General features: G+C 41.1%; 1 protein-coding gene across 6 annotated transcripts in view; it reads left to right on the forward strand.

Annotated features, from left to right (window-relative positions):
- citb (citron rho-interacting serine/threonine kinase b) overlaps positions 1 to 11,576 on the forward strand; it is a 61,557-nt gene extending 49,981 nt beyond the window's left edge. For 4 of the 6 annotated variants that reach the window (XM_081611292.1, XM_081611291.1, XM_081611294.1 and 1 more), the window contains 11 exons: positions 4,329 to 4,409; positions 4,492 to 4,627; positions 4,979 to 5,118; positions 5,229 to 5,321; positions 6,371 to 6,479; positions 6,585 to 6,713; positions 8,065 to 8,145; positions 8,235 to 8,313; positions 8,401 to 8,574; positions 9,467 to 9,755; positions 10,414 to 11,576. In XM_081611292.1, coding sequence (XP_081467418.1) covers positions 4,329 to 4,409; positions 4,492 to 4,627; positions 4,979 to 5,118; positions 5,229 to 5,321; positions 6,371 to 6,479; positions 6,585 to 6,713; positions 8,065 to 8,145; positions 8,235 to 8,313; positions 8,401 to 8,574; positions 9,467 to 9,755; positions 10,414 to 10,437 — 1,335 coding nt within the window. In that variant the 3' untranslated portion in view covers positions 10,438 to 11,576. Of the gene's footprint in view, positions 1 to 4,328; positions 4,410 to 4,491; positions 4,628 to 4,978; positions 5,119 to 5,228; positions 5,322 to 6,370; positions 6,480 to 6,584; positions 6,714 to 7,351; positions 8,045 to 8,064; positions 8,146 to 8,234; positions 8,314 to 8,400; positions 8,575 to 9,466; positions 9,756 to 10,413 lie in introns of those variants that run through there. The other 2 variants (XM_081611295.1, XM_081611296.1) reach the window with 2 other exon arrangements.
- Positions 11,577 to 13,418: the final 1,842 nt, after the last annotated feature.

Raw genomic sequence — 13,418 nt, forward strand, 5'->3', positions numbered from 1 at the left:
CTCTCTTCTTTTTCTCTTCTCTTTGTCTCTTTCACTCCTGTTTGTTGCTTTCCATCATGCCGCGCTGTATGTCCCATATATGGGCATGATTTGTTGATTTTCTGCGTGGTTCCGATACCTCGGCCTTTCCTTACACATGTAGGCCGTTGCGTGCAAAAGACAAATGCTTCTGTCTCCACTGGTTCAGGTAAAGAGTTTGGAGAGAGACAGGAGCGCAGACTGTCTGAGGATCACTGTACTGCACCCGCCTGTTGTTGTGTTGTTTGTTCCTCCTGCTTTCACCTCACCTGCTGCCACTCTTCCTCCCCACTGCTAACCTCATCCTGTATGAAACTGAGACCAAACTGAATTTTTTTCTCACCAACACACAATGCCTTGCAAACGTATTCACACCCCCTGAAACTGCTTTGGTCAGTGATGCAGTGATTTATGATAAATGTTTTTTTTTAAATGGTTTGCATATAAAATTTGAAAATGTTGGCATGCATTTATATTCAGTCCACTTTACTTTGGCGTCTCTAAGTACAATTCAGTCCTGTCAATTGTCTTCAGAGCCCATCTGTCATCAGACAACCAACAATCACCATTGTGTATAAATCCTACTTATCTGTTAAAGTTTTAGAGCTTTGCTACATGAAGTTAAAATAATACAAGAATTTAGTTGTAATTATACAGGAATAATATCATAATATGACCCCAAAGTCAAAATAATACAAGAATAATAGTTATAATGTTACCAGAAAAAATCTGTCTGGTTGGAGCTGAGACACACTGGCTGACAGAAACTAGAGTTGATGTTTTTATAAATGATTAGATACATGATCTGAACCTAATACAAACAAAGTTTATGATCTTATTTATCAAGGAGCTTATTTTGGTCATGATTTGGATATTATCACTGAAGAACATTTCAGTTTAATAATGTTACGCTGTATTATGCCTAATTCAAGTTATCCAACTCCAGAATATGTCATATATCTGTGTACAGTTAAAAAATTTTATAATTTCCAAGCTAGTTAGAGTTAGGCCTGTCATAATAATCATAATTACACGTTTAGTTATGGTGAGTGAAGCAGTATTATTTTGTGCGATGGCATATTAGGGCCACTGAGGGTGTGAATATTTCCAAAGTCTCTGTAACTTTGGAAATAGTTACAGAGACTGTCGGACCACTTTGCTGTTTTCTTTGACAGTTTTTATCCGTCAACCCACTTAGACAAAAAGCCACTATCACAAAATGTACTTTCACAGAAAACACAGCAGAAACATTTAATCAAATCTACTCTTCTTCCTCGTCCTTAAGCTATAATGACGTAAATAAGTTGGTAGATGATTTTCAGTGCAAACTTTCAGATATCATTGATTACATTGCCCCCACTAAAGTAAGGGTTGTGACTGGTAGGAAGAAATCTCCATGGAGAAATGCACAAACAGTTCAATCTGCAAGACTATTCTTCCGTAGGGCCGAACGGAGATGGGGTAAAACTCAACTGCACGTTTATTATGACATCTACAAGGAAAGACTACGTAACTATCACACAACACTAAAACATGCAAGAGAGGCTTTCTTTGCAGATGTCATAAACAAAAACATTAACAATGCTCGATCTCTATTTGCTACTGTTGACAGGCTCACAAATCTTCCGATGACGTTGCCGCCTGAACTTCAATCTAATGCCGCCTGCAACAAGTTTTCAAGTTTCTTTTCAGAGAAAATTCAAAAGATCAGAGGATTAATCTGCACATCCACTCCAAAGACAGAACCAATGCTGTGCCCAAACAAAACAAATGCAGGAAAATTTACCAAATTTCAACTACTAAATTATAAAACCCTAGAGGAAATTATAAGTCAATTAAGCTCCGGTTCCTGCTGTCTGGATGTCCTACCCACACATTTCTTTAAGAAAGTCCTGCCTGTTGTTGCTAATGATCTGATCCAAATAGTAACTTATCGCTCTCTTCAGGTGTTTTCCCCCAGGCTTTGAAAACAGCAGTTGTCAAACCACTGAAAAAAAAGAACAATCTAGACAAATCCCTACTGCAGAATTACAGGCCGATCTCCAACCTCCCATTCATCAGCAAAATGATTGAAAAAGCTGTTTTTAAACAATTAAATAACTTCCTAACAATAACAAACTGCTTTGACTCCTTCCAGTCTGGTTTTCGTGCTCACCACAGCACAGAGACGGCCTAGTCAAAGTGTTCAATGACATCCATATAAATACAGACTGTGGGAGAACCACAGTGCTGGTTCTGTTGGACCTCAGTGCAGCTTTCGACACTGTTGACCACGACATTTTACTGAATCAACTGGAGAGTTGGGTCGGACTCTCCGGTCCAGTGCTCCACTGGTTTGAATCCTACATAAAGAACAGAGATTTCTTTGTTTCAATCGGAAACTTCTCATCAGAGAGGTCAAAGGTCACATGTGGGGTACCCCAAGATTCAATCCTAGGACCCCTTCTTTTCAATATTTATATGCTCCCACTGGCTCAGATTATAACAGGAAATAGGATTAGCTACCTTAACTCTGCGCGTGATACACAGCTCTACATCATGATGTCACCAGGTGACTCTGAACCCATCCAATCACTGAATAGATGCTTAGAACAGATAAATGTGTGGATGTGCCAAAACTTTCTCCAGCTGAACAGAAACAGAACTGAAGTTATTATCTTTGGACCTAAAGAGGAGCGAACCAGAATCAATGCACAGCTTCAGTTATTACAACTGAAAACCAGCGATCAGGCCGAAACCTGGGAGTAGTGATGGACTCTGACCTGAACCTTCAGAGCCACATTAAGACAGTCACAAAGTCGGCCTTCTATCACCTGAAGAACATCTCTAGGATTAGAGGACTTATGTCTCAGCGCGATCTAGAGAAACTCATCCATGCGTTTATCTTTAGCCGCATTGATTACTGCAGCAGCGTCTTCACAGGTCTGACTAAAAAATCAATCAAACAGCTGCAGCTGATCCAGAAGCTGCTGCTCACGTTCTTACTAAAACCAGGAGGATAGAGCACATAACACCAGTTTTAAAGTCCCTACACGGTTCCCTGTAGCTCAGAGAATAGACTTTAAAATACTGTTGTTAGTTTATAAATCACTGAACGGTTTAGCACCACAATACCTTAAATATCTGTTATTGCTGTACCAACCGTCTAGACCCCTCAGATCTTCTGGTTCTGGTCTGTTCTGCATCCCCAGAACCAAACGAGGAGAAGCAGCATTCAGCTTCTATGCACCACAAATTTGGAACAAACTTCCAGAAAACTGTAAAACAGCTGAAACACTGGGTGCTTTTAAATCTCAACTTAAAACCCACCTGTTTAGAGCTGCTTATGGCTAAATTATGATTAGAGTGTGGGTTTTGATGTCTTCGATGTTTTTATGTTTTTACCTTTACTTTTCATCTAGTTAACTTCTTTTTATTTCTCTTTCACACTATATATGTAAAGCCCCCCCGGAAAACGTCCCAGTTAAACAAATCTAGGGGTGTGAGAATCCTTGTTAAATGACATCTTAACTAAAACTCTGAGGTGTGAGACGTTTTACTGAAGTCCTATAAGGGGTGCGGGTTTTAATGTTTTTATCTTTTTTAACCTTTTTTCTTTTTCTGAAAAAAAAGAAGAAAAAAAATTTTAAAAAATCTCTTTGTCTTTATAACTGTTTATTCACTCACATGCTGTTTTTATTTTAATTATGTAAAGCACTTTGAAATGCCTTGCTGCTGAAATGTGCTATACAAATAAAATGTGATTGATTGATTGATTAATTGATTGAACATAGGTGAGGAGGCCCAAAAACAATTTAAATATTGAGATTAGTCTCAAAAACATCATTTCAAAAATAGTTATACCTCCAGATGAAATATCAAATGTAAGAATATTTCTTCACTTAAACCCTGAAAGTCACAATCTATTTAAATTGGAATATTTTGAGAAATGCCTTTACAGAATATAGTAGGATTTTAACTAAACTTATTTTACTTCATTAGTAACACAAACCTTTTTCTTCAATTCCAGTTGAAGTTAGCATAAATGAAACATCAGCGTATGTGTGCCAGTAGAGAGGTGATCTCTGCTCCCAGTTCTTTGTTAAAACTCTGAAATCGGGTTAAACTCTGCGTTCTTTCCCAAATCACTTTGGAGTTTTATTTTCTACATTTCCTCTGAAATCGCCTTGTAACTGTTGTACTTATTTTTTTTTATTTTTGTTTTGTTTTGGAAGAAGACAGATTTGTGACTTGATCCCTCCTCTGACCCTGTAAACCTGCCGCTGCCCCTCTGGAGCTGACCGCTCACCTGTTTCTGTCTGATCTTACAGAAGCTGCTTGGAAACTCTCTGCTGAAGCTGGAGGGAGACGACAGACTGGATATTAACTGCACTCTTCCTCTAACGGATCAGGTACCAGATGTCATGACCCTGAATACAGGTCAAAAGTAGTTTTCCAACTAGCTGAGTAAGTGTGTGTCTGCCTGTTGTATAGATCGTCCTGGTGGGGTCTGAGGAGGGGCTGTACGCTCTGAATGTCATCAAGAACTCACTGACTCACATCCCGGGTCTGGGATCCGTTTTTCAGATCCAGATCATCAAAGAGCAGGAGAAACTCCTGATGATTGTTGGTAACATGTCCGACTTTGGTTTTGCCTGTTGGTGCTCCGGCGAGCTCCGCTGGAGAATTTCAGTCCAGATGTTGTTGCTGGTAGAGGTCTTCTCAATGTGCACTATGTGCCTGGTAACGCGTTGTACTGCACCTTTAAATAAATAGCTGCTAAAATGATTCTGAGATGGACTAAATAAAGGCTAATAAAATATGATACCATACAGTTATAGTGAGGTATCATATTTTAACATGTGGGTGCACTCTTTTCATTATAAAGGACAGGAGACTCCTTAGAAACCAAAGACCTGTCTGTAACCTGTGGTTTGGTAATGTGTGTGTGTGCGTGTGTGTGTGTGTGTGTGCGCTGCAGGGGATGAGAGAGCTCTGTGTCTGGTGGAGATTAAGAGAGTGAAGCAGTCTCTGGCCCAGTCCCACCTGCCCAGCCAGACTGAACTTGCTCCCTACATCTTTGAGACGGTGAAAGGCTGCCATCTGTTTGCTGCTGGCAGGGTAAGTCTGCAGTTCACCATGCAGCAGGCTGTGTGTGTTTATGCACATGTGCTGCCACGGCGATGGGAAACTTGATCGCCGGACCTGACAGGTAAATGTTCTGCTTCCAGGTTGACAACGGGCCGTGTATATGCGCCGCGATGCCCAACAAGATCACCATACTGCGCTACAACGACAATCTCAACAAATACTGCATCCGCAAGGTGAGCTCAGGGTTTGGGAGAGAAACATGACGTGTTTACTAATGATGGAGAGAGTGTGACAGGAATGAGTGGTTTGATGATGAAACTTAAAATCTTTTTGTACTTTAACACCCAGAAACTTCCTGAAGGAAGGTGTTTGTTCTGTGGAGTGCAAATTATGACCTGTGTATGTTCTGCAAATGTGTAAATATGCTGTATTACAACAATCTGTATTACAAAATACTGGAGGTGTTACAAAATGGTGATTTTTTTTTCTATCGTTGAACACAAATATGTACATAAAGATGTATACTGTAGTTTGATGGCTTTTATGGATTATAATTGCTATGGCTAATTGTAATCAGCAGATAGTACATTAATGTGGACATTCATATTCACTACTACATGAAACAGATTTTTATTTGGCATAAATAAAATATGTATAATGAAACCTCATTTTTAGGGTAAATGGGCAACAAAGGAGGAATTTCCAGTACTTTGCAAATGTACAAATAATTGACATTATTTTATTATGGAGGTCAGTGTTCAGTAGTCATTACATCCTCCACATGTGACCAAGCTGCTGAGTTCTGATTAAATTTTTTAATCCAGGTGATCTCTCTTAGAATGGCCCAGTCAAAGTACAGACCTGAATCTAATTGAGAATTTGTGACAACACTGTCGTAAAACTGCCATTTACTGATGTTTTCCACTCACTAAGATTGAAATGAATGGACAAAAAGTTAATTGTCTAGATGGAATGAATGAGATAGAAACAAAAACTGATACAAACTTCCAAGGACTTGCAGCTAAATTCTAGTTAGAAACTTTTACCTCACTGGGGTTGGATATTAATGCACGCCACACTAAAAGATTTTGATTTGTCAACAAAATCATTTGTATTCCTCTTAAAAACTTTGCCCTACATTGTGTTGATCTGTCTGAGGTTGTAATGTAGCAAAATGTGAAAAAGTTTAACACATTACGATCCTTGAATCTGACTTCAGTCCATAGCGTCTGGCCTCACTCCCGTTTCATTTTCTCGTTGTACAACATTTCTCGACTGACAGGAAATCGAAACTCTGGAGCCGTGCAGCTGCATCCATCTGACCAGCTACAGCATCATCATCGGCACCAACAAGTTCTACGAGATCGAGATGAAGCAGTATGTGCTCGAGGGTAAGAATGCAAACAAAGTGTGTGTGTGTGTGCGTGTGTGTGTGTGTGTTCTCTTCTGGAGACTGCAGGTAACCCTGAATCCCTCTGGTTCCTCCCGTCCTGCAGAGTTCCTGGACAAGAACGACGTGTCGCTGGCCTCGGCCGTGTTCGCAGCCTCTTCTCACAGCTTCCCCATCGCCATCTTACAGGTGGCCAGCAGCATGCAGAAGGAGGAATACCTTCTCTGTTTCCATGGTGAGTTCAAACACACACCGTCCTGTCACCAGGAACTGACAGAACATAAAATTATAAAAACATTATAGGTACACTGCGTTTTTACTGGGATGCAAATCTTGTGCTTTGCAGCTTCAGGTTTTTTTTTAATGATATCCATATAAGTAAAAAAAAAATTAAATATGTATGAATTACAACTGGATCAGAAATGATCCAGTTGAAGTGAGGGGAGCAGATGTGCCTGAAATCATTTCCTTTCCTGAAACCACTTTGCATCAAAACAACTTGACATGCAGGAGGAAAGGTTGCTAAGAATGTTGCACATAGAGGATGAAAGTATTGATCAGTCTCCACCAGTGCAGAGCTTATTGGCAGCAAGTGGATCTGAGTCTGTAGCGGATAAAGACGATCTGTTAGTGGGAGGACAGGCAGAATCAGCTTTAGTCTAAAAAACAGTCAGAAGAAGAGAGGGCCAAAACTCTAAATATTCAAATACATTTGATGTATTTGCCAGTTGAATGAAATTATATGCTAAGTGTTGACAGGAATCAAAAAGATAAATGAAAATCACTCAAATACTGTTGAAGCTTCAAAACATTTAGAGGTAAACTGGGATGTGAAAGTGTTTAGTTTTTCTTCTCTTGCTCCTTCTGTCACAGTTCAGGAATCTGCAGCTGGATGGAGATAACCAACATGTTCCACATAGCAAGATTTAAAAAGATTCTGAAAACACAAAAATACACCGTCTGATCATTCTGATCGTTTACATTTATTATCAACAAGATGCCAGAGAAGTGCTGCTGCGTGGAGCTGCTCACTGCTGCTCAGCTGGCTCATAGAAAAAGCAGTTTGGTTCAGAAAACACAGACTGTCATGGCTTATCTTGAAACTGTACTAAAAAAAAATACTATTCTGCCAGAAGATTTATTTTTAAATCTAAGTTGTGTTTTAGTATTTTTCAATTTGTACAAATAATTGTTGCCTCTGTGTTTTGAACAATTGATGTCAGATCATGTTATGCATTTTTATTTTGGATGCTTGTGCAAACTCTGACAAAGTAATGTTTTAATTCAGCATTAGAGGAGAGCGACAGGGACTTGGAATTTTATTGTGATATTTTGTGTTGCTATTGTGATAAATATGAAAATGATGATTTAAAAAGAACTACCACTTCCGTTTTACGTAAAAGAAAAAGTGGTAGTTTGGCTGAATGGCTGTGAATTCTGCTCAGATCTGATGGTTCGTCATGGAAATCAAACCATCCTCAGCTCGTCATGTTTCTCAACATTTTCCCAGTGAACTGTTGGTGTCTATTGTCTTCACAACCACCATGGTTTTATTTCCTGTGGCTGTAACACATGTTTTGTGACAGAGTTTGGTTTATTTGTGGATTCGTACGGACGAAGAAGTCGGACCAATGAAATCAAGTGGAGCCGTGTGCCTCTGTCTTTTGGTAAGAGCAACTTTCATCCTGTTCGTTTCCTTTTTCTCTCAGCTCCGTCTGTCTTTATGTTGAATAACTGTGTGTGTCCTGTACTGCAGCCTACAGAGAGCCCTACCTGTTTGTCACCTACTTCAACTCCCTGGATGTGATTGAAGTCCAGGGACACGCAGCAGTGTGGTGAGGCAGATCAATCACTTCGTAACTCATCTAAAAGTCTTTGTGCTTGGCAGCTGGAAGCTCTTAAGACTCTGTTCATGTTTCCAGCCCCGCGGTGCTGGCCCACCTGGACATTCCCAACCCGCGCTACCTCGGCCCGGCCATCTCCTCTGGAGCCGTTTACCTGGCCTCCTCCTACCAGAGCAAGCTGAGGGTCATCTGCTGCAAGGGCAGCCTGATCAGAGAGTCTGGAGAGCTGCAGAGGACCGGCTCCAGCCGAGGGTCAGCTGACAGCACAACACATCGTTACCAAACACACAGACTCTCCATTTAAAGCTGCACTGTGTAACTGTTACAAACTCACGTTTTCTCACAGACGTGTTAAAATCGTTGCTGACAGAAAGTCTATGGAAAACAGTTGAGCTCCTCCACCTCCGTCCAGTGCTGCTACTGCAGAAACACACAGTTTGCTGTCAGAAACCACCGTCTTAGGTCTATCAATCAAGCTCGTGTACGTGCTGCTAAATGTGCTAATGGTGAAGAAACAACTTACCGTAACAGAAGAACTGTTAGCCTGAGCATTCATGGCAGGTTATCTCTATACAAATGTTACTTATCGGTCGATATCAATAATTATTGATTAGAGTTTTGCTTTAATATCTGAAATACAGCTAAACTACGGGCATGGCCGTTTCTGATTTATTCACTGTTTTCATTCCATGCTGGGTTTTTTTATTATTATTATTTTATTGTTAAGTAGTTATGAAACTACTAAACTGCTGCTGTGCAAGTTACTCAACAGGTTGTTGCTAGGTAACCAAGGAGTGAGTTAATTGATGCCACCAATCTTGCTTAGCTTGGAAGTTGACAACTAAAATCTGCCTAAATCCCCCAGAATACTTTGCGGTTCTGGACCGGAGTTCAGTGAAATGATCTCCTGGACGTGTTAATCGATTGATATTGATCACATGTCTATCAAGATATATATTGTTATTGGCTTGTCATCCAACCCAACTGTGTCCATGGCAACGCTGAGCCATCTAACACCAAGTTAGGTGTTTTTTTATCACCAACATCTTTGTGGGTCAAAGGTCAGCTGACTGACATCTAAAGTTAATATGACAGGATCACGGTCAGGCAGTGAAGCCGTTCCTCTCTGCTCTGTCGTCTGCAGCAGCCCCAGTAAGCGAGGCCCCCCCACCTACACGGAGCACATCACCAAGCGCTTGACTTCGGGCCCCGGCAGCCATGACGGTTTGCACCGGGAGCCGAGCACCCCGCACCGTTACCGGGAGGGTCGCACAGAGTTCAGAAGAGACAAGTCTCCTGCTCGTCCCCTGGACAGAGAGAAGTCCCCCGGCAGGGTGCTGGACAGTCGCAGGGAGCGATCTCCTGGGAGATTTGGGGACAGCACTCGACTCCATGCTGGGTCCGTCCGGACACAGCTAGCCCCCGTTAACAAGGTCCGTATGGTGGGATCCCAGTGGTTCTGAAAACAGGCTGCCAGGTGTTGCATGAAGCAGAAAACAGGTGAAACATCCTGAATAAAGCAACATGAAGCACAGAGCCTCTCAGACATGTTTATGCTCCTTGAACCGTTTTAATATAATACAATTCAACCAGACGAGAATTGTATTGGAGGTTGAGCAGCTAAAGCTTTTTCTTCTCCCAGAATGCTGTGCAGTTCTGGATCGGCGTTCATTGAATATTCTTCACATTGAATATTCTATCAGACATATTATCTACTGATATTGACCATGTGTCTATCGCAATATATATGGTTACTGATTTATTCCACAGCCTTTATATATATTTTTTGTTTTTACATTCATCTCTTGATTGAACATGACAGGGGCATCACTATACAACCGTAATGTTCCAGATATTTTCTCCTGTGTTTAAGGTTCAAGGGACATGAAAACTTTTGAACTTCAGCAGTTTGAATGATCTTCCTCTATAATGTAATGTTACAGCAGTTTAATCCCATTTATCCTGATGTTAAAGTGTCCAACACTTTTATAAATGTTTGTTACAGCTGTTAATGCAATACTTATTCCTGTCTCAGTAAAAACTGCTTTTCCCAACTTTCCTGTCATATTTTTCTGTGTTGCTGGTTTGCAGGTCTGGGATCAGTCATCAGTGTGAGTCCTCCATGCTGCGAGTGACTGAAACCCTGGTTCCAGTGTGAGTTGAAGCACAGCGATCCACCATGTCTGAGGCCATCGCCTGTACATACTGCAGCCTGAGCTCCTGGATCAGCCTCACCGCAGCGGCAGGAGTCTCCTGTGACAATCCTCGTTCCAACATGTGCTTTCATGGACATTACCCCGCAGTAGGTCTGGTTGGCAGGGAGGTGGCGCTGTTCTCCAGGTTGTGAGAATCTTTTCTTATCTAATCCGCTGTACATATACGTGTGAGTTTTTATAAAGGGAACAGTCGGCTGGTGAAGCCATGTCTATTTTTTTTAAAAATAGTTTCTAAAGATGTTGCAGGGAGATTCGTAATGTTGTTGGCTGAGAAACAATATAATCCTCTCATTATGAATTATGACTTTAAGGTGTTTTTTTTCTTTCTCTGCTCCAAGAGTGAGACCAGATTTTATTTACCTAGAGAAAGCTCTTTGAGGGGCAACTCTTTGCACAGGAGATCAGGTTGAACAGGAGTTACAGACTTGCTCTCGTCACATGACCAGTCTTCTTACTTCAGACCAAACTGAAAGGTCCTCTTCACTAACTAGCCTTTGATATTTACATGCATATGACTGCTTTATTGACCGTCGTTGTCCGGCCTTACTAAAACAAGTAAGCAATGTTTTTGCTCAGAGTGTTCTTTGTGGTGTTTTTTTTGTTGTTTTTTTTAGCAAACCTACGATAAAATAACATGCAGCTCTGCCTCTTGATGCCGGACGTTGCACAGTCGAGCAGGTCCAGCCGCCTCCGCTTGCTCTTAGTCCGCCGCCGCTGCTGATTGTGGTACAGATGTCCCGTTTCTGTGCTGTGATATGAAGTCTAGTAACCGTCAGGAGGGTCATCACCTCCCCTCTCCCCGTGTTGTTTCTTTGGGCCAGTAAGGACACCTCCACTCTTCAACATCAGTGAGCATGACTTGCTTAATAAAGCATTAGTTGCTTTTGGATCTTGATTTTTTTTTTCTTGGTTGTTCTCTTTTTGTCATGTAATCCACTTGACTTTGCATTTGGTAAGTAGGCATTGGTGTTAGTAACTTAAGATTTTCTTGATTTCCAAAGCTGTACAAGAGAACATGCATTAAACACGATCAAAGTATCTGTTGTCGTCTTTGATTCGCCAGCAGATATTCACAGGGTTCCAACATAACTCCAGACTTTTTTTTTTTACTTGAAATGTAAAAGTTCACTGTAGATTTGCAGCTGATGTTTGACTCAAACTATTAAGGAGCAAATATAATAGACGGATTGACAAACTGACAGATGAATGGATGAGTAAGTGGATAAACAGATAAACATGACTGGAACAGAGAAATATAAATGTTTTCAAATAATGTATCCAGACCTGGAGAATCCTTAATGGCAGGAGACACAGTGCCATTTTATATATACAAATTTCCACTTTGCAATTTGAGCAAATTTGCAGTTTATTTTTCTCCTTTTTTTTTTTTTTGGACTGGGAAGTTGGAGTTTTGAGTTTAACTGGAACGAAGCATTGGATTAAGAAATATTTATCTTGAAGTCAGCAGTCAGGCAGTTCCAGCAGGTGTTTGCTGATTGCAGCTCCTGTGGGCGTGGCACGTGGGAGACATTGTGATGGTAATTGTCTGTGAAAGCAGGAACCAGATAAAACCCATTGCTTTGGTTCAGCTAGTTTATTTTTCATTTGAATTCTACAACAATGTAATGCTCTATAAAGTAAATCCAACAAAACTAAATATCCAGACTGAACAAGGAGCACTTGTTGTTACAGGAAATTGCTATGTACAGCTACACACTCCTCTGACAGACAGAAGGTTCAAAGTGCTTATCAAACACAGAGGAGAAGAAGAAAAGAAGTAAAACCAACCAAAACATGACTGATCCCTTTGTGAGAGACCCGTAATAAACTGCTTGGCACCAGTCTCCACCAAGAGTCCCACTCACTCAGTCTCTCACAGCAATGCCTGACACACTCGCACACACACACACGTCCAGTGATTACTGGGCCGCTGCAGCGAAGCCTCCGATAGAGAATGTCGGCATAAGCTGAGAAGGATAAACATCGGCAGACCGAGAGGACTTCTTGGGATGGGGGGTGAGGGGGAGGGAGGTACAGCAACAAGTGTGTTGAGCGACACTCCTACACACAGCACCAGCTCTCACCATGCTCCTTTCAATACTGAGAAGCACAGCACTCGTTCAGTCGCAGCTGATCAGTGGCAGTGTCTACTTAATGTCGTGCAATATTCATCAATATACAGTTCACATTCATGGATTGTTTAAGATGGCGGTTCGTTACGCCTGCAGCGGGGAGGAAATCGGATGGTGTGAGGGAAGATTAAAGAGCTTAAGCCTCTCAAAGGCCTCTGAAAGCCAGAAAATACATTTCATTTCGTTTTGTTCCTTAGACCAATTGCTTTAAAAAAAACACGTTACATAGTGATAAATAAAATAGTTTGGAATGAGAATGACAGATTATCTCAAACAACATGTTAAAATTAAGAGTCCTCCGCTAACGGGCGTACACACAGTTCAATTAAAGCACATGCAGCACTCCCACCGGAGGGCAGCAGGAAAGCTAACGCACTGTTAGCAGCAGGTCCACTGCACGCGACTCTCATTTACACACGCAAACGCACCACGAGGCGTTCAGGACCCACACTCTCTTAGATCAGATACATTTGTGCACTTCAGCTGATGGAAATAAACATGCTGCTTCAGCACCCAACTAGGGCTGGGCGATATGACTTGGAAACAAAATCTCAGATTTTTATTTTCATACCAGTTCCTTTTTGCACTGATTTTATTGTCTCGCTTTCTGGTCTTACAAAGAAAATACTAATATTTTCAAAAAGTGGCTTTTATTTCAATCAGGCCTTCTGTGGGATGTCCGACGGAGTACAAGTATCAGGTTACGATCATTTTTAATTACAAGAATAGTCATAATATTAGCGAAATA

Source organism: Poecilia reticulata, chromosome 9 (assembly GCF_904066995.2).
Source record: "Poecilia reticulata chromosome 9, P_reticulata-male-v2, whole genome shotgun sequence".
Taxonomy (NCBI): domain Eukaryota; kingdom Metazoa; phylum Chordata; class Actinopteri; order Cyprinodontiformes; family Poeciliidae; genus Poecilia; species Poecilia reticulata.